Source organism: Hippopotamus amphibius, chromosome 4 (genome assembly GCF_030028045.1).
Source record: "Hippopotamus amphibius kiboko isolate mHipAmp2 chromosome 4, mHipAmp2.hap2, whole genome shotgun sequence".
Taxonomy (NCBI): domain Eukaryota; kingdom Metazoa; phylum Chordata; class Mammalia; order Artiodactyla; family Hippopotamidae; genus Hippopotamus; species Hippopotamus amphibius.
Window position 1 is genome coordinate 45,542,049 of NC_080189.1, and position 25,880 is coordinate 45,567,928.

General features: G+C 41.1%; 1 protein-coding gene across 1 annotated transcript in view; it reads left to right on the plus strand.

Annotated features, from left to right (window-relative positions):
• The first annotated feature begins 1,830 nt into the window (after positions 1–1,830).
• Positions 1,831–25,880, plus strand: part of PDE1C (phosphodiesterase 1C) — a 592,555-nt gene continuing 568,505 nt past the window's right edge. The window contains exon 1 of the mRNA XM_057733463.1: positions 1,831–2,140. Coding sequence (XP_057589446.1) covers positions 1,831–2,140 — 310 coding nt within the window. The remainder of the gene's footprint in view (positions 2,141–25,880) is intronic.

A 25,880-nucleotide genomic window follows, 5' to 3' on the forward strand; every position in this document is an offset into this window, starting at 1 on the left:
GTTCATGTAAATATTTTCCTAGTGGGCACTGTCAAGTGGAGTATGTACTCTGAAGTAGGTCCAGAACACCTCCTTCCTCACCTCCTTCCATGCCCACGTTTACATTACTGCTAACGGTGCCTATGTCAGGTTTGCAGGAAAATCAAGTCAAGGTACAGGAAGAGGAAATGTCTGCCCAGGGAGCTCCCTTTGTAAAAGGTCCTTTGCCCAGAGAGAGGATTTTTACTTGTCCATCAAGTGAGAAAGAAAGAATAAAAAGTGCTTAAAAATTAGAAAGAAGTTAATATAGCCATACACACAAATGGATTGATAGACACTGTTGCTTTCCTTTTCCATTTTCATTTCCATTTCCATTTTCATGTAATGTTAGCTCAGGGCCTAGGACTTCAGTTTCTGCCCACTTCACAGGAAACAATGCCAAGGACAGAGAGCTGTGTTGGACCCACAGCTGTTCCATTTCAGTTAATCCTCTGACTTAAACGCCAGTTGAACATTCTAAAACATTTTTCCTCTTCTGCTCCCACTTTGGGGTTTGCTGATCTGGAAGCCACCTCTCTAATAGTATTACTTTGTATGGCATTTCACAGGTGACAGTGCCACGAGTCATATCAGTGTTGGGCACTGAGGGAGGAGGGGAGGTTGGGTCCCAGGCCAGCTGAGGAATCCCTGATAAAGTCACTCTCCCTTCACACATTCCAACCTCAGGTATGCTGTGTATTTCGCAGTCATCTTGCTTCATAATTCAATGCCTCTAAACTTCAGCATGGGGAGCAGTGAGGTTAGGAGACTGGGTTTAGAAAAAGGACCCCAGGCACAAGATCCAGCTCCATTACTAACTAACTAGCTGTGACCTTGGGCAAGACCTAAACTCTCTGGGCAACAGGGTTTCAGTTGGAACTTAATCTCAGGCTGCTCTTCCTGCTTCTGGATCTGCATTAGGCATCACCACCTTCTCACTGCACTCAGAGAAGGGGTGGGGCCAGCAGGGCAGGTCCGTTAATAGGGTCCCTGGCTGCTCTGGCTTCCCTTCATGGGAGCCCCCAGGGGCTGGTTTGCGCCTGCCTCCCTGCTTTCCTGAGGAGAACTAGCAGAGTTACCTCCCCTTGCACCTTGGCTGCCCTCTCTGGCCTCAGTCCCCCACCGGAAGGGTGGGAAGTTTCTTGGTCCTCACAAGGGGGAGGCTGCCAGGGGGAGGGGCATGGGAGGAGGCACGCAGGGGAAGGGGATTGCCAAGCCCTCCTCAGGGACAGTCAGGAGCCGAGCCGGGTTCAGCTGGAAAGCACAGCCTGGAAGAGTAGTAATATTGGCTCTAAGAAGAGTAATTGAGAAGAAAACAAATGTAGGCTCCTCCTCTGCCCTCGCTAAACCCTCCATCCTCCTGGGGGACAGAGGCGGCCCAGATGTGTTGGAAGGAGCAGGAAGGACGTGCCAGTCCTTTGGCCCCAGGTGAACAAAGTGCAGAAAGTAGAGAAAAAAAGTATCCCTCACTTAATGCCACGCCCCTTCCTCCCCCCGCCCCCAATCCCTAGTAAAGTCTCTGGACAACCTCTGCACACCGACCCCTCCAAGTGTCCTCGTTCCCCCCGGATTATCAGACAAGCGCGGACACCGCCCGGGTTCTCCTCAGTCCACCCGGGGTGGGCACGCAGCCCTCCCTGCAGCCTCCTCCTCCTCCTCCGCTGAGGAGGGGCCGCAACCCGCGGAGTCACAGGCGGAGCAGAGGCTGCGGGCGCTCCGACGCGAGGAGAGAGTAAACCTTTGGGCAGGCAAGGGCTGTGGGTCCCACCGGGAGCCTTGGCCGCTCACCTGGGCCCAGCCCGGCCCTGCGAGATGGGCTCCGTCTCCTCGGCGCTGGCGCGGTCCCGCAACGCTGTGGTGCAGTTGGGCTCGTCGCCTCCACAGCCCGAGGCGCCACCGGCAGCTCCCGCTGCCCGGAAAGACCCTTTCGCGCTCCCCAAGACGCGGAGGCTTGGACCAGGATGTGCAGAGACCGCCCCCCGGACCGCAGCCTGGGAGGCTCAGCCGGTAGTGCCGAGCCGGGCAGCGCGCGCCCGGTTAGCGAGTCCGGAACTGTCCCCGGTGCTGAAGAGCGAGGCTAGTATGTCTCAGCCCCGCTTGTCCCGAAGCCCCAGCGCCGCGGGTAAGTCTCCTCCTGCGCGAGGATCGCGAGTAGTTGCTCCGTGGAGATCCACTGAGGGCCCTCTTTCCCTTCAGGGGGAGAAATGAAGGCTCTGTCTCCCAAAAGGATTTCGCTTTTCTTGTTCTCTTGCCCATAACCTTTTGCTGGTAAAACTTGCCCATTAACTCCCACAAGTTAAGACTCATTTCTGACTTTTTTCAATAAAGGGTCATTTCATAAGGATCATCTTTCACAGGGATTTAAACAGTAGCTGACAAGGCAGTTTACACCGTAAGGATCCCTTTCCCCATCTTTGTACTGGTGTTGGCACCATGGGGAGACGTCTTCCTTGTTGTCTAAGAAAGACAAGGGTAAAGGAGGGACACCTTTCTCCCAGGGAAATTGGGAAAAGGGCAGGAGATTCCTGCTTGTCTAAGACTTATCCATGTCTAGTAGTTGAGCTAGTTTCTTCTGAAGGGACTTGGGGTGTGTGGTTGGGGAGGACACAAGGGTAGGCAGCAAGGGAGAAGTGAAAAGAACACATGAGATTTGGAGTCAGTGGTGGGTCTGAGTCTTCATCTCCTGCTTTCATTGTGATCTGGGGCAGGATGCTCTCCTTGTTCCTCAACTTTATCATCTCTGACATAGGGAAGATAATACATTTCTCAATAGATAGCTGTAAAATCTAACCAGACACAGTGCATGCAGTAGCACTCTGAAACTGTCAAGTGCTGTGCAAATATTGATGAGATACCTGAACCAGATTTCTAAAACTCTTCAGCTGAAACTGAAGGGGATTGTGGAAAATTTTCAATTTTTAGTTTGAGATATTCAAAGGTCCATTTCATAGGGTAAGTCCTGTTTTGTGTAAGTGGGAGGAAAAGTCCTTAGTTGGTACATGTAATTTAAAAAATCACACTAGAAAAGTTACCAAATACATCAGCTGGGCTTTTGGTCTCATACGTAAATCCCCACTTCATCCCAAGCAAAGCTGTGATGCTCATTGCTATTGTCTGGTGAGTTTTCAAGAAGAATTCAGTAGATTCAGTGGGCAATATTAGTTCCCCTCAAGAGAAAGATGAGGTTAGTGGAGGGCGGATTGGCTCACACTTTGACTCATGAGAGGTAAGGATACAGGTAACCTTATTCCCTTGAGAATTTTCTTTTAAAAATATTGTGAGTTTATCTATTAGCTTTTATTTGTTCTTGTTTCATTCAAACAGCCTTTTAAAACAAAAATTAAAAGAAGATACATGCACAATATCCTTGCTGGGGGGGATTTATTATTACAAAATATGTTAATTTTTTTCCATTCATAGGATATCTTTGTGATGTTAATGGAAAGAGAACCAGATTTGGAGTCAGGATATCTGGGTCCTGCGAAGCTCTGCCTTCTAGGCCGGGAGACCTATATTTTCTAAGCCTGTACTATCTGCTCTTTTAAAATGAGTACAAATAGAGTTGTGCCATCTCCTATGCCATGAAGCTCAAAGGAAATTATGGAGATAAAATTGGTTTGTAAACTATAAGTACTGTACAAACGTAAGGCATTATTAAAATATCTGGAGGCTTAATGTTTTCTAATGTGTAGGATGCAAATTTCATTATTATATAATCTTATCATAGTCTATCAGTTCCATTGGATGAAACATGGACTTCGTTTATGAAACAATTCAATATTAGATTGCGTGTGTGTGTTGTGTGTGTGTGTGAGATATCAGTTGAATTACAAATATATATATCTATGGAAGAATATTACCCTATTTTTCCTTATGCTTTTGATGCTATGGATAGAAGAGTTGTATATTGCAATTAATTCACGCATTTATAATTCCTGAAAACTAATTTCTAGGAATTTGCATTGAATAAATTTCTGGATTTGATGAATACACCTTGGAAATACTTTAACTTTTTGATTATACAAAAATACCTTTTTTTCCATTCCTTCCATTTTATTTTGTAAGGAATGTTTCAAATTAAAAATGACATTCTGAATTTTATATCACCTAGAATACTTACACAGAGTTATTCAATTTCTATATTTTGCTCTTAAAAAATGGTATTTGAGCTTGAGTCTTTGAAGTGTGGTGGATTTAGATAGTTGGAAGTGCAGATAAGGCTCAGTTTTATCATCTTTAAAAATGAGGTGAGTTGCCCTTACCTGTGAACCTGGGTGGCCCTTTGTTGGATTAGATTGGATTTCTCTCGATATTGGGTAGAACAGTACAGAACTTGTGAATCTGGGAGAAAAGTTGCTATGCTGCAAACCAAAACTTGTACTTTACAAACCAAACTGAATATATACATGTGTGCTATATACCAGTTGTTATTTTTGAGATGGTGGGATGGGTCCTTTAATTATCATTTTATGGATGAAGATATCAAGGCACAGGGAGGTTAAATAACCGGTCACACAGCTAGTACATGACAGCCAGAATTTAAACCTAGGTAGTCTAGTTCTGGAATTATATTCTTATCTACTTCTCTATACTACTTGTCTTAAGTGCTGTGGGTTTATTTCCCATTTTCCAGTCCTTTAGTTTACTATTAAGAACGTCCTTTGAAAGCTTTGTTTTGTCTGAGCTATACTCGGGAACCAAGGAAAAGTACATTGGTCCTGGAAGGGAGATGTCAGAGTATTGAGGAAGAAACAGTTATCTTGGATATTATTGTGGTGGTAATCAAAACCAAAAAGCTTGAAAGGGAAAGTAAGACTGAGGGTGCAGAGTCAGGGCAGTAGGGCCAGCTGTTTCTCCTCATCTACATTAAAGGCTTTGAGCCTCTGAGATTTGTCTTGCTAAGGATGGTGATAATTCCCTCCTCCTCTCTCATGGTACTGTTGTGAAGATATGGTCTCAAAACCCAAGTGGGGACCTGGTTTATATTAAGCATGGAGTTTTGGATGTTTGTTTTTCAGAGCTTTGCGGCCCCACTCACTGGTAGAAGGTAAGGATCAGTTTGATCCATTTTCAATAAAAAGATATCTCAGAATAAACCAATAACCAGATAAACAGAAAACCTTCCACAGCTACCTGTCTATTGTGTAATAATCAGCAGTAGAGTATCTGAGGCTCCTCACTTTTGTCAGAAATTCCTCTGGATGGGGAGAGACTTGCTGACATTATTGATTATGGTGATTTTTGGTTAATAATCTGTGTATTAAAATTATTGGGGCTTTTTCAATTATCAGTTGTTATTGCCACCCTCCCACCCCCACTTTTTTTTTGTCCTGCTGTTTTAACCTTTGGAAAAGGTATATCCTGCAAGAACTGGTTTCAAACCGCAACCAATATTTGTCAAATGATGGTCTTGTCGTGCTGGGTTTTTTGTTTGTTTGTTTGTTTGTTTTTTGCCATATCGCACAGCTTGTGGGATCTTAGTTCCCTGACCAGGGCTGGTGGAACCTGGGCTGTGGCAGTGAAAGCACCAAGTCCTAATCACTGGACAGTCAGGGAATTCCCTGTCTTGCTGAATTTTATTGTCTGCTTCATGGTTTCCATCTAAATCCTCTGTGACTCCTGATAAGGTTACAGCTGTTGGGAGGAAAAGTTTTCTTCTACCCACTTAGGTTTATAGTCAGGAGGCTGCAAATTAACTGACAATAGCTTAAGAGGAGGAAAGACAAGGTTTATTTATATTCACCCGAGGGAGTACTTAGTAATGAGTAACTTGCTGAATAGCTAGAGGCAGAGGTTTATATACCAGCTTGACAAAGAAAGAGAGGCTGTTTAGGGCTTCAGCGGGAAATATGAAAGGTTTTATTGGGCTTTTTGATGCTAATGGACAGCTGAATTTGTGTACTTCCCAGTGCTAGGGGTCAGTCTTTTCCCAATCTGGAAACTCCCTTGGGGGAGGCGGGTGGTCAATGGCAGCTGTATCTTCGGGAGGCTCTGCCTAAGTTTAGAAAGTGTTTCTTGCTGTTGCTGCTGATCAGATGTTTTCAGCTTAAAGTAAACGTCATATCACCTTGGTGGGCTATTAATCCCTTTACCACTATTTGCCTCTAATTCAGTCCACTCATACATTAGGATCAGTGGTTTTTAAATTTTGGTGTTTATGTTAATCACCCAGAGAGCTAATTTCAGAAGCCCAGGCTTGTGGATATGAGATAGGGCTGGGGTGTTGATTAACCAGATCTCCCAGGTGATTCTGTTACCACCAGTGTTTATATCATAGTCACCTGGAGACTGGCTAAAACAGATTCCTGGGCCCCACCTTCGGAGTTTCTGAGTAGTAAGTCTGGCAAGCAACCTGAGAATTTGCATTCCTAACAAGTTCCCAAATGCTGTTGATGCTACTGGTCCAGGGATCACACTTTGAAAACCACTGGTCAATGCATAGAAACCACCTAGGAAGAATACTACTCTTAGATACATTGTGTTAACCATTATTGAGTTCTTGATTTGGGATCTTGACAGATGCTATGGAAAGACTCTAGATCCTAGGCAGCTTTCATTTGCCCAGGCTCTTTGCGTCACCTGCCCAGGCCCTCAGCAACCGCTATTGCTAATTTCTAAAATGACAGGATAATTATGATTCTTTACCAGTGATGCTTTTACTTTTGGATTAAATTTTTTGGAAATTTTAAACTGAACTAAAAGGACTGATTAATGTAAAAATAAAACAAAGCTTTCATCACTTTTAAAGACCAGAGGGTGGATGGTGATGCCACTAGTGTCTTAATCTTTAATACTCACAGCATCGTCTAAGGTATTTCCCTGTTCCAAGTTAATTTAAACAGACACAAGTGGCCTTCTAAAAGCTTAGGTTAGTGACTGGCAACACTGATGAGAAGGGAGGTGTGATGGGTAAGTGCTGGACCCCTGTGGGTTTGGCATTACCTGCAGGACCTGCCCCCAGTTCCACACTGTCTTCCCTCTAGGGAGGCCAGCCTGGGTCCCAGTGCCCTATCAAGGCAAAAAGTCTCTGAATCACTTTCCTTTGATTCTCTTCCCTGGCGGTTACTTGAGTCACTGCTTGTAAAGCCAGTCTCAGCTTAGAGCAGAGTTGAGTAACTTGTTTAGCCCTGAGCCACCAGTGGTGTATTTGCTCTTGCTGGGTGGAGAGCTTGGGGGAGGGTGCTTCACAGCCGTACAGCACTTTACAGCTTAGAAAGCCCCTAGAGAGTCTCTTTATTATTTGATCTTCAGGACAGCTTTCTGAGGTGGATGAGACACGTGGCCTTATTGTTGCCCTTTAATAAAGAAAGAAGTTTTTTTTTTTTAAGATGTATACAATTTAAAAAAATTTTGTTTATTTATTTATTGGCTGTGTTGGGTCTTTGTTGCTACGTGAGGGCTTTCTCTGGTTGCGGTGAGTGGGGGCTACTGTTCATTGTGGTGCACAGGCTCCTCATTGTTGTGGCTTCTCTTGTTGTGGAGCACAGGCTCTAAGTGTGTGGGCTTCAGTAGTTGTGGCACATGGGCTCAATAGTTGTGGCACATGGGCTTAGTTGCTCTGTGGCATGTGGGATCTTCCTGGAGCAGGGCTCGAACCCATGTCCCCTGCATTGGCAGGAAGATTCTTAACCACTGCGCCACCTAGGAAGCCCCAAGAAAGAAGAGTTAAATCAACTTTTATTTTTTATGCGTGACATGCTTTATCCTAGATCACTTGCGATTAGTTAGACTTCCAGGTGGCCCATTATTAATTCTTCCAGGAAGCAGGTACCAAGAAAATAGGTTCTGGAATCTTAATCTTTGGCTCTGATACATCCTGGCTACAGGAACTTGCCTTCTGTGGGCCCATTTCTCTATCTGGGAAATGGAAATAGAAATGGAAATGGTATTGACCTCACCTAAACAAGGTGATTTATTAAAGTAACTTAGTACATGCCTTGGGACATGATAATCACTTAAATATTAGTTATCTTTACAGATAAATAAAGATGTAGACTCTGTACATGTAGATGTATACACACCGGACTCTTCCCTGGAGTCCCACAGCCCATGGACTGGCAGAGCTAGGATAGAGATCTTTTGATTTCTAGTCCAGGTCTCTTTTTACAATGTCATGATGATTATTCTGTGGAAATAAAACAATAAGTGTAGTGAGAAAAGTAGTAAAGAGAAGGATGTAGAACCAGAGAATTACTGAAAGCATAGGGGAAGAAAGCAAGAAAACTCAAGGCATTTGGTGTTAGAGGGTTGGGGCCCAAAGCACCTACTTCTGGGGTAAGGACATAGATTCCACATACATATGTCATCCTTGGTGTCATATTGTCTGTAATTTACTCAAACTGTTCAGCCTGGGCGGTGGTGTGTGTGTATGTGTGTTAATCTGCTTTCTAGGGGTGGGTAGTTAACACCCTATTCAGATATAGTCAATAAGAAGTGTATTCCCACATTCTTCACTTATTCCTCCAGCTGCTCCAATTATGTAATGTCTAATTGTGTTAAAGATTTAAAAATCAGACGAAAGGTAATCAGGAATAATTTTTCATTGGTCACAATGAGTGACGTTTAAGGTATGCCAAGGAACTTCTGCCCTCCTATGAGGGAGGAGTAAGAATCTGGTGAGTCCAGTGCTCTATACCTGCCTGAGTGACATCCTAATCCTATGTCTCTGATTTGGGTGGGAGACAAAGGATGCGACTAGCTGATTAAGCTGTGCATGATGCTTATAATAACTGTTTTAAAAAACAGTTGGTCACATCAAATCAACCATGTCAAAAACAAAAACAAAAACAAAAACAAAAAACAGAAACAAAGCAGCCATGTCAAAATGACTGTCAAAATGGACATCAAAACGTCACTTTGTTTCTAATGCACAGTGTGGTCTGTTTCTTTATAGAGATTAACCACTTGGACAAATCCTTCCAAGATTACATTTTGAGTTTCCTTGTGGAATGGGGCAGGGATGTCTCTCTCTCTCTTTCCTTTCCTGACCGCACATTAAGGGCAGGGATTTCCCAGAGGCCCTTCTCACCCCTGCCCCGAATAAATATCTAGGTCATTCCCAAGCACACTCTGAGCCTCTGCATCCCAGAGGGAGGGAGAGAGGACGGGAGGATCCTGTGATCTTAGATCCAAGATTCTCAATGTGTCCTGTCAGCTTGGCCTAGGCCCCCATTTACGAATCAGTGCCCATCAGCCCTGAGCGCCCTGACTGGACTCTTAAGGCTCCACTGGCAGGTACATCGGGTCGCGTCGTGCCTGAAGGCTGCGTGGGTGGAGAGGAGGTCCCGCGCAGCATCCAGGCCCTCTGCACTGCTGAGGGAGGGGCGGAGGAAAGCTCTCAGCCCACAGCCCACTGCCCTGGCCTTTCAGAATTCTTAGGTCCCTTCCCTAAGAACCAGCCCCTGCCCAACTCAGGGGAAAACTGTTCTTCTGCAGGGATTTTTACTCACCGCGTGGCCTTGGCAATGACTAGTCTGTAAGCCAGCCAGCAAGAGTTTTTGCTTTTTCCGCCCTGTCACTTTTTCCACAGCCATGCTAATTGTGGCCTCCCCAGGGAGAGGGAGAGGAGGCGTGTGCTGTCTGCTCCAGCCCCTCTCCAGCCTCCAACGTTTTGCTTTGTTATTATGTTCTGAGATCGGGCTCCACTGGGTTGGGAAAGGGGGAGAGGATGAGAGTGCCAGGTAAGTAGGGGCCCCAGACCACTGCCTGCTCCCTGTGTCGCTTTTCAAGCTGTCTCATAATGAAATGACCCCCAATACAAGGTGAGTCCTCTTTTACCCCTTTGAGAAGATTCCTCAGAAAAACTTTTTTTAAAATGTCCTACTTGAACATACAGACTTTGAGGGGACTAGAAAAAAAAATCACGTGTATTTTTAATATTTATTTGTTACTTTGTTACACCTAGTTAAAAATCTCAGGTTGCAGAAAGTACATTAGCTTAGAATATTCCTTTTTCCTCTCTTACATTTCATGAAACATTATGTTTTTGGTTTTCCTAAGACCTGATTTATTCAATAACTTAATGAATATCTGCATGTTTGTTATGTGCCCAAAACATTTATTTACTCTTCTTACATGCATTTATATCACCAGTATTAATGCCTTCACAAATCATTTTGGGGTCATCTGACAGTTTTCCAGAGCATGTCATCTTCACCTGTGTCTAAGCTGTTTGTATGACAGCACTTTTGGAATTTGTGAGTAATGCTGTCACTGGAACTTTTACAAAGACTGATCCAGGTTTAGCTTTCAGCCATTCGGATTCGCCTCTTCTCCTTCGTGAAATCTGACTTCTAACTTGCTAGAAAGGAGAGACTTAACCCAAGTTTCAGTGAGTTCTTCTTTCCTGAGGGCTAACTTGGTGTGCGCGCGTGCGCGCACGCACACACACACACACACACACACACACGCACAATCCTTGCTCATCATTTGGGCATAAATAACATTAATGAATTTTTATAGCCAGAAGGGATCAAGGAGATCATCTGGTAGTAGATAGTACCAGCTTTTTTAGTATTTTAGTATGAGTTGAAAATGCCTTTATTATTTTTATAAAAATAATACAAGCTTGTTGGAAAAATGTCAGTGTAGAACAGTGCAAAGGGTAAAGTATTAACCACTGTTAACCAAAGATAACCACTGTTAATATCTTGGTGAACATCCTTCCAAGTGTCTCTTTAGGTGTGTGCACTCGAGTGTGAACACACAAACACACACACACATTTTATATAAATGGTATGACTTTATACATGCTATTTTATAATATAATGCTTTCCACTCAATATTTTGTGAGCAATTTTTTATCAATATAGATATACATCATTGTTTTTAATGGGTGTTTTTCTGTGTATATGGTATACTTTACCTCTCGCTCTCCAGTTGATGGATATGGGGGTTGTTTCCAGTTTTCTTTATTTATTGTAAACAATTCTGTGATAAATATGTCTGGATTCTGAGTCATAAAGATAAAGGCCTTTGCTAATCTTATCCAAGGTTATAAAAGTATTCTCTCATTTTTTCCTAGTAGTTTTATTTTTACTTTTAAAAAATTACTTTTAAAAAATTACTTTTGTTATTTTGGTAAAATATGCACAACACAAAATTCACCACGTTAATAATTTTTAAGTGTACAGTTTAGTGAGTGGCATTAAGTACATTCACATTGTTGTTCAACCATAACCACCATCCATCCACAGAATATTTTTCAACTCGTTGAAAGTTTGTTCACTTTGAGAAATACCTCCCCATTACCAGCCCTGCCATCCCCTGGCAACCACTATTCTACTTTCTACATTCAGATTCATTTCTCTCCCCCTTTTTGTGAAGCCTGAGTTTTAATTTGCTGGAAAGGAGAGACTTTAGAAGTCAAGTCTCTGTGAAGTGAGACTTTAGGTACCAAGTGTAAGTGGAATCACGTTTTGTGATTTGTCATTTTGTGACTGGCTTATTTCACTTGTATAATATCTTCAAGGTTCATCCATGTTGTAGCAGTGTCAGAATTTTTTCTTCCAGCATTTACAAAAATTTTATTAAAAATTTAAAATATAGAGCAAAGTTGAAAGAATTTTGCAGCAAACACTCCTATACCCACCACCTAGATACTACCATTAAAATTTTACTATACTTGCTTTATCATGTACCCATTTATCTCTCTCTCCCTCTATTCATCCCTTTATTTATCTTATTTTTGCATTTAAAGTTAAATTGCAGAATATCAGTACGCTCCCTCCTAGGTAAATCCACATGTGTACCACTAACTAGAGTTTGATGTTTGTTGATCCTTTTTTTGTTTTGTTTTGATGTAAAGTCTATATGTGGCAAAATATGAAACTATTAAGGGGATATTTAGTGAGCTTTGAGAAATGCATACACTAGTATAACCTAAACCCCTATCAAGATACAGAATGTTACCATCATCCCAGAAAGTTCCCTTATGCCCCTTGCCAATCTCCACCCGATTCCCACCCACAGAGTCACTCTTCTGATGCATTGTTCTGATTTTTTCCCCACTCTACATTCATTTTTACCTCTTCTAGAATGTCCTATAAGTGGCATATCATACAGTGGAGAAAAAGCAGCACAGTCCACCTGTCTGTTCTGTGCCAGAACCATACTGTTCTAGTTTTCAAGGCTTTAGCAAGAGTAGTGCCTGCTCATTGCTTTCCTTCCTTGGAGATTTTCTGGCTGTTTAATGTTCCATATGAATATTAGAACCAATTTGTCTAGTTAAAAATGAAATACAGATAAAACCCAATTTGTTGATATTTTTGTTTGGATTAAGAGATGTATGTATTAACCTAGGAGGAAATTGACATCTTGATGATGCTGAATTGTCTTTTTTATGAATATATCTTTACATTTCTTTAAGTGTTTTATATATAGACACACACACGCATGTGTGCATGCACACACATGGAATTATTCAAAGATTTCTACTTTATTTGGCTTAAAAAAATCAAGAATAGAGATTAAAGTTTGTCAAATTCCCTTTTAGTCTTTAAGGAATCAGTATGACTTTTCTCCTTAAATCAATGAATGATCAATAGATTTCCTAATTTTGCACCATTTCTGCCTTTGTAGAATCAACTTTACTTGGATATGACATGTTGTTATAATGTGCTATTGCATTCTGTTGGTTAATATTTTATTTAGGGTTTTTGTATTGGTATTCTTAAGTGACATTTGTCTTTAGTTTTTAACATATGTGAAATATTTATTAGATTTTGATATCAATGTAATACTCTATAAGTAATAATACTTATAAGTACTATTTATAAGAGTAACTTAGAAGGTTTCTTTTTCTTTCTAAACTCTAGACAAATTCAAATACAACTGAAATTATCTGCTCTTTGAAAGTTTGTATAATTCTGCTGGAAACCTTGGACCTTGTGCTTTTTTGAGGGGCAATTTGTTGGATAACTTCCTTTCTTTCTTCTCCAGAAATTGGACCAGTTAGATTTTTGGTTTCTTCTGAGAAATCTTTAGGCAAATTATGTTTTCCTAGAAAGTTATCTATTCCATTCAGACTTCAAGATGTATTTATTTAGTTTTCTTATGCCTCTTTGAATTTTATTTAATGTTTAAGCGCAGTGGGCTCAGAATTTCCTACCAATTAGTGGGCTGTGCACATTCCTCCCTGTCACTCCAAGTTTCCAGTTTCTAGATTCTGCACAGTTGTCCATTTCTTCCCTCTGCATTTTGTCTCTTGCACATCACCCCACCGCACCCTCATGGAACACTGCTCTGATTCCATCATTCCCCAAAGTACCACCGACCCAGGATTGTGGGTGTAGCTGTTTATAGAAGTTTTAGGGACAGAGGAAATGGGTAACATTGAGCTCAGCACAGCAAACCACATTAAACTTCTCTGTTTTTCTCTTCGCATCATCTCTTGGCCTGCCTCTTGTTGCTTTACTCTCTTCTATTTTCCTACCTAGTGTCATCTTCCCACCCCTCAGAATTCATCTTACCTATTATGGAGAGTTTTCTAGTTCTCTTAGTCTTACTTCTTCTCCAGTTGATATGCTGGAGATTATCTTTTCACAGGTAAGTACAATAAAACCCAGCAATAATGATGCCCTGGGATGGTGAAATTCAGATATAACACAGCTGACAATTTCCCCTCCCTCTGCCCAGCTGGATTTTAAATTCCAGTCACTTGTGGGGTGTGGGAGAGTGTGGTGAGGTGCAGAAGTGACTCCCCTGTGATCACGCGGAAATTAGTTTAATGTAAAGCATTCCTGACTCCCTGTCTGAGCCAAGAAATGTCCCCATCAGGACACTCTCTGTCTTCCAGGGGCAGGAGGCCACCACCCTGCCTTCTCTAGCTAGTCAGGCACAGAGCCTCAGCCCTGTGCGGTCCTGGCCCTTCCCTTCCTCTCCCCACCTGTTCAGGGTTTTAGCTGGAGCTGTGTCTCCCTGCCTCCCTGTCTCAGCCAAGAAAAAACAAGTAGTTTCAAGGAGCGCCCCCACAGTCCCACACGTATGCACATTATATAGGAACCGGAAATCCTTCTGAAAAATATTGCTTTTCATTAACCTTGCAATAATGCAACCTAAGTATTTCATGCAATTGGATTTTCTGGATTCCATTTTTTGCATATGGAGGGGTTTTATTGTAAATATCAATTTGTTTTGCTGAACAGGAGAAAATGTGCAGCCAGCTTCCAATAGCAATTTTTCTCTATCATATACTACAAATAGAGGTCAATAATGGCATCTGGGCAAATGTAGTGTTCTTTTCCTTACTGTTTCTCCACAGTTTGTACCTGAGTGTAGTATACTTGAAGATTTTACTTATTTTCTCATCCCAGCCTAGGAGCTCCAGGAAGGACTTTCTTTTCTTCTCTTTGTTTTTTTAATTTCAGTTCCTGACCCTGGGTCTGGTTCATGGTAGGAGCTCAAGAGAAGTGTGGAGGAGGAATCCACAGGGTGAGACCGGGGACTCAATCAGTGTCTTGCTTTGACAGGAGCCTTTATGGTGCAGGGGAAAGACAGTGGGTGAAACCAAGAGGCTGCTCCTAGCTTTGCTTCCAGTTGCTTTTTGGTCTCGATGGGGGAAGACACGTGCTTCTGTGGACATCTATTTCTTTTTTATAAAATGAAGATAATGATACCTGTAATGTTTACCTTATGGGATTGTTGAGCTTGCCAAAGAATATAATGGACCTGAAAGGCACTTAAAAAGTATTCTGAGCTCCACAGCATGATGACTCATTGATCTAATGCATGGGGGATGGGTGTGCATCTGATACACAGCTGTGCAAATAGGCGAGTTCCATCCGATCTTTACAGTGAAATAGGTATTCTGAAAAAGTCCTCTTGCAAATTCCTAGAATTATTAATAAAGCACAGCAAACATCTTTTTAAGTGCAGAGCTGAGCTTGCAGGAAATTCAGGGAACCTCTTGGAGGCCAAAGAAGTGAGGTGGGGTTGCAGATCTCAGTAAGCAGGGTTTAACCTCTCTGGGGGACAAGAGACAAGGGCTCAGGTCTGAGTTAACTAGGGGATTGGAACTGAAACCCCTGCATAGCACTAGGGCCTTTGTGGAGGAATGAGCTAAAAGAAATTTTGCCCACCAGCAATAAGAAAAAAGTAACAATATGTTATGTATTTTATCTTGGGTTTGAGTTGAGAAAAAGTCTGCCTTAAGCCTTTATCTCTGCAGGTTTGGTGTTGCTTGAGTTTGTGCTCCTGAGTACTCCTTGTACGCTCTAGGACATTATAAAGTAGAATTTATAATATTCAGTATGTACAAAATGCAAATATATACAGTTGTATAATATACAACAACATACAAAATAAAGTAGACTTGGGTTGGTAGGTCCTGGGTTCCATGCAAAGAAAATTTAACACTGTCTGGAGAGAGAGAACCTCAACCCAAGCCCCGGAGGGCTCCTACAGTCTTGCTGAAATAAATGCTCCATCCAAAATTGTAAATTCAAACTTACGAAGAAAGAAGCCACCTTCAGCTGAGGTATTTTAAGTAAGAGAAGCAAGATGCATAGAAATGTATTACAGTATGATCCCATTTTCAAGAGAACACACACTTGTCTCTCACAGACACATACTCACATATACCCCCTCTGTATAAGTTTGCATATGATTCGATGAGCATATATAAAGTACAAGATATGCATCAGTTGTTAACATGGGTGATCTGGAGGGGGGCGGTAACAGGAAGACGGGCAAGGGGACAAACAAAAATGAAGACGAGGTTTACACAACCTGGCTCCTCCCTTCAGCCCACTCACTCTATATCACCCCGTGCAGGGTTTAGGTCGGAGGATGTGTCTCCCTGCTTCCTTATTTCAGCCAAGAAAAACCAACCAGCTCCAAGGAGCCTCCCTACCCCCTTGTACGTGGAGCACATGGGCACAAAGAATATGTAGAGTCATCAGTGCCAGTGGACAAATAAATAACAGCTATGGAAAATTTAAACACTAGTGTAGATGCCATAATTAATAGTCTCATTTATTTATTCATTGCTATGTGGCGGGCACTTTCCAAATGGTTTACATGTGTACCAATCCTGTGAGGTAGGAACCACCACTGTGATTCTCATTTTACCCATAAGAAGAGGGAAGCACAGAGAGTCCAGAGAACTTGTCCAGGGTCTCAGGTCCACCTCCCTGACTGGAGGAGACAGGATCCAGACCTAGCAGTTCACTCCCCAGCCCAGGCGCTTAGTCATTGGGCTAATAAATATGTATTGATATATGGAGGATTCGATGAAACCAGTGACAATTTTTTGTGCTGGGGGTGGTAAGGGTGGTAATATGAGTAAGTTTTGAAATATTATTGTAATTTCATTTTTTTTAAACTTGCTACCCTTAAAACAACAAGAAAAAAGAAGAAATGGAAAAAAGGGCATCTGGCCTTTTGCAGTCCTCTCCCTCACCCTCAGTACCTAACACCGTGACTAGTACTAAATAAGAATGGTTACTGTGTGCATTTTTTTTTAAAAGTCTTTTGTTTATTTATTTATTTATTGGCTACATTGGGTCTTCATTGCTGCACATGGGCTTTCTCTAGTTGAGGCACGCAGGGGCTACTCTTCATTGTGGTGGATGGCCTCCTCACTGCGGTGGCTTCTCTTGTTGCAGAGCATGGGCTCTAGGCTTGTGGGCTTCAGTAGTTGCAGCACACGAGCTCATTAGTTGTGGCTCACAGGCTGTAGAGCGCAGGCTCAATAGTTGTGGCGCACGGGCTTAGTTTCTCTGTGACATGTGGGATCTTCCTGGAGCAGGGATCGAACTCGTGTCCCCTGCATTGGCAGGCGGATTCTTAACCACTGCACCACCTAGGAAGTCCCTGTGTGCATTGTTGAATCTGTCAACATAAAATGTAATTTAGGGGGCTCCCTGCCAAAGTGTAGGGCATAAGAAGTGTTTATTGAATGGAATCAGGTTGAATCATGAAGGGCTTTCACGTTAATCGCAAATCGAATCAACGGGAAACCAAGGAGGGCAAACTGAGCCAATATTTCTAGAAACTTAGAGAGGACAACGGTGTGATTGTTGAAACCTTTATGTTTCCACGCCTCAGGTCGCCTTTAATGATTAAAGTGATGGGTGATTTTAGGGCTAGTTTACATTTATGATATGGCTTCTTTCTGAGTGTCAAGACGCCTTTCACTGCTGGGAACCAACATTGATTAATTCATAAGAGAGAAAGTGGTGAGGCAGGAGACCTAAATGCCACAGTTTTAGAACTCAGAAAAAGGCAAAGGGACAATAGAACTTGGGAAGTGGAAGTCTGCAGTGGAGAGAGGTGGGAGTAAATGGTGCTGTAAAATCACACAGCTGTCCAGGAAGCATGGGATCCAGGTCTTTAGGCTTATGGTCTTTCTCCCACACCTTGGAGTTTAAATGATGTCAACTTATTCATTTAGTTGCCCCGTTATAGAACATTCATGCTCGGTGAATTCTCTCCGTGGAGAACTGAAATCCTTTCAGAAATTATGACTATGGAGTCAGAGCAGAAGCAGCTGATGATCTGAAAGCCGGGAGGCATGAAGCTGGGAAGGTCCTAGGCTCCTTCTGATCCAGGTGGGTCTGCCTGGCTACAGGGGTAGAGCAGGGCAGGGCACATGCCCACACATTCTTGCCCTCACTGGGGCTCCCTGCCGCTCCCTCTCTAGCACCTTCTTTTGTCAGACAGGGCCCGACGTGATTCACTTTCTTTATGCTCTGATCCCAATGACTCACCTTGGCACCTTTCTGGGGACTCGCCTGGGGGTTCAACAGTAACCGCTAACATTTATTGAACCCCGGTGCTAGGCTCACAGTATACAAGTCCTGTTTCTCTCCATTTCGGATATAGAACAGCAGAGGCTCAGAGAGGGTGAGTGTGGAAGGCAGCAGAGTGTGGTGGTCAGGAGTGAGGCGTGTGGAGTCAGGCAGACATGGGTCTCGCTTTAGGCAAATGGTATAGCCTTTTAGTGCCTTTGTTTCCTGAGTTATTAAATGGAAATGATAATATCTTCATTGCATGACAAGCACAAGAATAAATAGGTAATGTGTATCAAAATGCTTAGCAGCATGCCTGATACCTAATAAATCCCTAATAAAAGGGGATACTGTTAGTACTTAATAGTAGGTGCTCAAAGTCATAAGCCAACAAGGAGATGCAATCAGAATTTGAACACAGGCCCAGTTCAAGCTGAAGCCTGTATTGTCCCACACTCCGCTGAAATGCTGTAGATTCTCCCACAAAGGCTAGTCACCCCTCTTAGAAGTGAGAAGGGCCACTTTAGCAGAGCTTGTCTGTTCAGCTCGGGGACCTGAGGCTGCCTCTACTTTTGCTTCCTTTAGGCTGGTAACCTATGGGAGAGCTTGGTGTTGAGCAAAGAAGTCTCCAAAGTGAGGAGCGTGCACAGCAGGGGAGCCCAAGGCAACTTGCTGGAGGCGGTGTGAAAACGTTAGAGCTTTTACTTCTGTTTATTTTGTTTCCTCATCTGATTTACATTTCTATTTTCACGAGTTTTATGAAGTCATATTAGAACAGCAGAACACACCGATACTTTATAAATAAATAAATATATCATGCATATCAAAATATTTTTATTGGTTTGTGTATACAGTCAAAACACTGGAGGCCACTAGTTTAGATAATGGTACATCAATTAGGTCCAGTTCATGGCAATTTGCCAAGTGTAAGCAAATGGGAAGCCAGTGTCTGCCAGGAGCTTGGTGGAAAATTGATACATTTTACTCAAGAGCCACTTAGGCAAAAAGAACGTGGCTTCTCAGAGTCATGGTGAGGAGCAGAGGTCATCTGGGTGTCTTTGGCTTGGAAGGTATGCGTGCAAGTGGGAGCTTGCTCAGCAGCGACCATATCAGGGATGTGGGAGGGGACCTTCTGTATTATGGCCCTACAAATACAAACGCCATCTAGCAGTATGTTCATGATCTCACTGTCTTAACATTTGAGATTTCATTTCCTCCAAGTAGCTTGAATATTTTTCAAATTCACTTGAAGCTATTCTGGGACCAACTCATAATAACGTCAGAGCAGGGAAGAGCCTTGAATGCCTTTCTAGTTCAGTGTTTTCCAACACCACTAACTCCATGAGAAGAGAAAGGTTTCCATGGCCAAATGCACATGAAAATTACTGATAAGACAAAGTTAAATGGGTTTCCTCACTGCTGGACTCCTCAGATGCTTTGTTCTAGAAACATGCATTGTGACTCCAAGAGCAGAATCTAGCCTGAAGATGTCCCAGTATTACCCCCTCCACTTTTTTCTTTTCTTTTTTCTTTTTTTTCATCGAGCATCTCTCCATGGGACACACTTAGGAATAATGGATGAGAAAATTCAGATTTAGAGGAGACTAACTTCCCCAAAGTTATGCTTTGATTAGAGGCAGATTTGGGATTAGAACTCAAAATGTCTTCATTCTCTATTCATGCAATTAAAAAAACCATTCTCTGTGACAGACATTTCTGTGCCAGGTACCGTGCTATAAAGCTAAGAGGGAGTCTTTTTCTGTGGAGGGCTTACACTCTTGTTGGGGAGACAATTATAATATGGCGTGAATTGAGAGATGTACGTGGTGTGCTGGGTTCCTCAGAGAAGGGAACAATGAACTTTCCAGGTTTAGAGCTCTATCTACTACAACAGGCTATTCCAGGACTTTAAAAATAAGACTTGTTCAGTACATTTAAGGATTCCACAAAGTATTTGCATCTATTATTCCATCATTCTATGTCAATGAATTTAAGAATGTAATCCAATATGGGGACAAGGCTTTAAGTACAAGCATGGTGTGTTGGAGATGGCTTGAAATCAGCCATGATGAGAGTATTTACACCATGGAAAATACTACAAATAAGGGCCCCTGCCCCAGTTGTTAAACATTTGCCAAAATACCGTTAAATAAGGATGTTCACTATAACAGTCAAGGATTGGATATAAGTTGAATGTCTGCCAACAGGAAATGTCAAATTATGTGCTGGTTATCTTCTGTTTTATCTTCCAGACCCACCCTCTACTCTTCTCCACCCTCCTCTAGTCTGGGTGGTGACCTTTATTGTCTGCTTTTGCTTTCTGACTTTCACTTGGGTTGGGCTAATGGCAAACACTTGCAGAAGATTGGAGGGTGGTAGAGAGTGACAGGTCATTTATTCCTCCAGCTCGATCCCTGTGGGGTCACCGTGGGCTGGCTTTCTCAGCTGAACATCACAGATCCTATCAAGTGATCCGGGAAATCATTCCATGTCTGTTCATAGAAGTCGTCTCCTACCCGCCCTTTATAAAAATTTAAACAGCTCCAGAATCCTCTATTGTGTGGATGTCCCAGAGTTTATTCAACCACTCTCCCATCTGTGAGCACTGTTTCCAACACATTGTAATTACAAATAAACCTGTAATGAATAACCTTGGGCATATATATTTTCATATTGTTGGAGGTGTTACCTTCAGGGTAAATGTCTAGAAATGAGATTGTGGGATCAAAGGCCAAATGCATATGTAATTTAGTGCTAAAGTCCCCTCCATAGGAATTGTACTGGTCTGCATTCCTACGAGCAATGAATAAGAATGTCTATTTGTCCCCAGCCTTGCCAATAGAATATGCTGTCAAGCTTTCTAATTTTTGTCAGTCTATAATGTGAGAAATGGTATCTCAAGGTTTTAGTTTGCATTTAAAAAATTATGGATAAAGTTTAATATCTTTTTTTGCATGAATTATCTGTTCATGTATTTTACTTATTTTTCTACTGTGTTTTTGGTATTTTTTCCCTCAATTTTTAAGAATTAAAAATATATTAAGATATTAACCCTTTGTCATATATGTTGCAATTTTTTTCTTTTGGCTTTGGTATTTTTTTGTCATGTAAAAGTATGTTTCTATGTAGTCAAATTTATTGCTCTTTTCCTTTTTTGTACCTGGTTTTTGAGTCATAGTTAGGAAACGTTTCCCTGCATTGAGGTTATAGAGAAATTCACCCATATTTTCATCTAGTACTTGTTTGGTTTCATTTTTTACCTTTTGATCTCTGATCTTTTTGGAGTTTTTCCTTGTCTGTGATGTGAGATGTAGATCTATTTTCATCTCTTTCCAAATAGCTATCAAGTTGTCCCCAAGTTATTTATTAAAATATCTCTCTCTGCTATAAGTAGTTTGAGATGCTACCTTTATCAAATATTAAATTTCCTTATATACTGGGAACTATTTCTGGAATTTTTAGTTTATTATACTTCCTTGTGTGTCTATTCACATGCTGGTGTCACATTGTTTTGCCTTTTTTTTCTTCAGATTTTTTTCATATTTTACTATACAATTTTTTAAACATACATAAAAATTGAAAGAATTTTACAGTGAATACCTATATACCCATTAGATTCTACCATTTCACCATATTGGCTATATCATGTATCTATTCATTTATTTGTCCCTCTGTTCATTCATCAATCCATCTTAGTTTTTGATGCATTTCCAAGGAAGTTGCAGACATTATAACACTTCCCCTCAGCTTCAGTATATGTATCAGTTTTAATTATAAAGGCTTAATAATATGTTTTACTATCTGGTGGGGATAATTTCCCCTCACACTTTTTCTTCTCTGAATTTTCCTAGCTGTTGCAAGATTCTTTTTCCATATGAACATTAGACCCAATTTATCCAGCTTTATTTTAAAAAAAGGCTTGTTAGTTATTTTTATTGTGATTGCATTTACTTTAAAAATTAGAGAATTAAAGAAATTATAACTCTTATAATTAACTTTTAAAATGATGTTATGCTGTTCTATCTAAGAAGAAAATATGTCTTTCCAGTTGTTCAAGTCAGTAGTATTTTAAAGTTTTCCTCATATAGGATTTGCTGGGAATCTTTCTATTAGATCTCTAACAAATTTTATTATATCTCTGAGGAATAGCTCTGGTTGCTACTGGTGATCAGCATTCTGCAGAACAGCTTCTTGGCCTTGTGGCTCTAGCTAATTAAAATGCTTTTCCTTATACCGACCTAATATCTTTCTTCCTGTATGTTATCACTTTACCCCAGGTTTTAGTTTAGCTCAACTAGAATAACATGTAAGAACTATAATTTCCCTTCTTCTTTTGCCATTAGGAGTTTAAGTCCATCCTAATTGGCCTCTGTGCACCTGTTCACCTCCTCTACCACTACCTTCAACCCTCACTTTGTATCCTAGCATATGGAATCACAGATATCCCCACATGTCCCACCCCTTTTCATCCTCTGTGCCTCTGCTCCTGCCTTTGCTTGTGGTTTCTTGCCCTTTCATCTTTCTAGTAAACTTCGTTTTCTCTCTGTAAACCCAGTTGAAGAGTCATCTTTTCTAAGAAGTCTTCCTGGATTTTCCATAGCACATCCACTTTCATAGCACAGTCTTCCCTAGATCATTTTGATTGCTGTTCTTATGATATGGTGAGGTGATGTGTTTTACATGTCTTTTTCTCCTTGGTGCATGTTTTCTCCCCGTTCTTGTGTCACCAGCATCTTTTATAGTTCCTGGCACATGGTATGTGCTCAGATATTTGTTGAATAAATGAGTAGTTACAGGCCAATTTATCCCCTTTTCCATACAGCAGCCCTTCAAATAGTTGGAGATCCATGTCATGCCTGTTTTTCAGCTTCCCTTTTTTCAGCTCTTTTAATGGTTTCCCCTGTGATATTCTTTCCAGATAATCCCTTACTATTTGAAGAAACATTTAACCAGAGCCATTTCATAGTTTTCCACAACCTTTGCATCACTAGCAGAACATGCACCTTAATTACTAACCCCAAGGGTCCCAACAGAGGGTCAGACAACCCAGAAGCTTTTTGTGTACTTATTTCTCAACAATTAAATGTTCCGCCAACAGCCTTGTACAATGACAGCTCTATATGACATCACTTCTGAGTCATTAGTAACCTGAACTTTTTTCTGTCGTTCTTAAGCAAAACATAGCAGGTATATATTTCCCATAAATATTGAACTGTTTGTGACATTGGGAAAATATCTCATAAAATGTGTTTGGGGAAGACATAAAACTGAGTGAGTGCTAATGATCTCTTGGCAACAATAAGACAAAATATATGATTTGAGTGTTGGCACAAATTCAGGCACAGTACTTGGCAGAAATTCTGAAGAGGCCTCCAAATTCAAGTGGCATAAGGTTGTGTTTTTAAATTATATGAAGTCCAGGTCTATGCTTTCTAAAAATTCTAGGTGTTTCAGACTCCTAGTGGCTGATGCAAGCATGTTTCCTGGAATTATTCAGGAAATAATTACTGAATAGGATGGCTGATCCATCCCAGGAAAATAGCAATAATTTACAGTTGAAACAAAGGCCAATACTGTCACTTTGAGTCAAAGCCTTGTAGATTAATTTAAACAATGAAAACAATTAAATGATAGACCACAGAGTTTTCTTTAGATCTGCAGAGCCTTAAACATAGTAGATAGGTTAGAAGGAGAATAAATCTGTAGAATATTTTAGATACTTCTTTTATATGTTTATTCAGATTTTCTGTTTCTGCTCGAGTCCATTTCAGTAAATTGTATCTTTTTGGTAATTTGTTCACTTCAGCTAACTTGCCTAATTTGTTACCATAAAGTTGTTTATAGTAGTCCTTGTAATTTTTTTTATGTATGTAAGATTGTGTAAGGACACATTAGGGATATTTGGGTAGTGAGATTTGAAGGTTGCCTTAAGACCCAGTGGTGAAAGGCCTTGGATGGGGTGCTTAGGTACTGGGAAAGCCACAGGAATTACTGAGGGGGATAGTGACTGATCTCTTATGTGTTTTAAGATTAACAAAGGAATAATTTGGTTATTATATTGTTATTCAAATGATCCAATCATGCATATACATAAATATATAGTTAATACAATTTTTGTTACATTATTTATGAGAGTGAAAAATTAGAAACATCTGATTCCCATTTCCAAGAATATGGTGGATCAAGTTAATTCAACCAAACTTTCCCCTTAAAACAATTAAAAATACTAGGCACAGGATGTGGCCAGGACTTCAAGACAGGAGTCAAGGAGAAATGCGCCCAACTCTAGGGAGCCGAATGGGGTCTTCCCAGAAGGCCCACTCTCAGAGACAAGCAGTGATGTCTGTGGACTGGAGATGGATGGGGAAGAAAACAAGGCGTAAGGTGGGCTTCAAAGGGAGGGCTTTCATTTCCTTCTGTTAACTCAGACAAGGTAAAGCCAACCTGGATTCTCCTCAGCTTCACTTGTTTCTGACTGCTTTGTCTTTCTGCTTGCCCACCTCTTCCTTCCCACTGGGGGGATAAATGGGGATGGGAGAAAGAAGTAACAATTACTGGCTACCTACTAAATATCAGGCACTATGCCAGTGTTATACAAACATAAACTTGTTTAATCCTCATAAGCATGGTATGAGAAAGGTGTGATTATCTCCATTTTACAGATCAGGGACATGATGCCCAGATAGAACTGACTTGTTAAAGTTTATTCAGCCTGGTTTGGGGATGGCAAACTTATGGTAGGACTAGGACTTGAATGAAGGCTGTCTGACTTAGTGTCTTGTGCTTTTTCTATTACCACTGGTGTGTTAAAAAAAAAAAAAAATATATATATATATATATATGTATATATATCTCGATATATCACATCACATTCTGACCTTTTGATAAGACAACCATGTCTTTAATTTTCTGGGCTATTCCCAATTTAAAACATTTTGTCCTTTGGTCATCATAACTATCCTCATACTTGCTATATTCATATGCCCTGATTTTTTTTTCAAGCTCTTTATTGGAAAATAATTGCTTTACACTCTTGTACTAGCTTTTGAGGTACACCAGAGTGAATCAGCTGTATTTATACATATATCCCCATATCCCCTCCCTCCTGCTCTCCCTGTCCTGGCCCTCTAAGGCATCACCCATCATCGAGTTGATCTCCCTTTGTTATACAGTAACTTCCCACTAGCTATCTATTTTACAGTTGGTAGTGTATCTATGTCTATGCTACTCTCTCACTTCATCCCAGTTTCCCCTTGCTATATTCATATGCCCTGATTTTTAAAAATAGAATTGCCTGGAGTCAGTTCTCTTCTTGCTTATTCCCTGTTCCAGAATTATGACTGGAAGGTCATAATCTGATCTGCTAGTGATAGATCTTTCCATGGAATAATGCACATAGTTACTGTTATTTCTTAAAAGCTGTGTCTTTTGTTCCATCACAGAACAAACTCAACTGTGATGTTTTGTAATTCATATAGCTGATTTCATGTTACTGTCATTCTTATAGTTCTCTCTCACTTTGGATGGTTACCATTTTCTTTGTCTCTGAGGACTTTGCAACCTTGCATTATTTACTATTTAAGATAGGAAATTGTAACCTTATAGGGAGATGTGATAATGTTCTCTCCCTGTTACTATATTTCTGAGAGAAAGCATCTAGTAAGAGCCAAATGCAAGCTAAGGGCATAGATAGAAGTATAAATGACACTTTCATACCTGTAAGGGACCTCAGAGATCTTCAAATTCAAATCTATTTTTTAAAATTGAGGGTCTATGGTCTCAGAGAGGAGAAGGTACTTACACAAAGTCATAAAGCTAATAAATAATGGTGCCAGAACAATGTTCCTATACTTTCAATATAATGCTTTTTCTACCCTAATCCAGAGTAAAATGTGATGGGATTAATTGGGCCTTTACTCTGCAACTATGACAGCCAAATTAGGAATTATTACTGACATTCCTTAGGTTTCCTTTTGTGCTGAATGAAATAATATTGGGAGAAAAAGGAAGACAGGACCCACAGAGCGAGAGAGAAGAGATGGCTCTAAGAGGGTGCTTCCCTGCTCTTCTCCAGGAGGAGATTTATGCCACCTGAAAAGGAGGTGAGTATGTAAATTACCTGGTGGGCTTAGA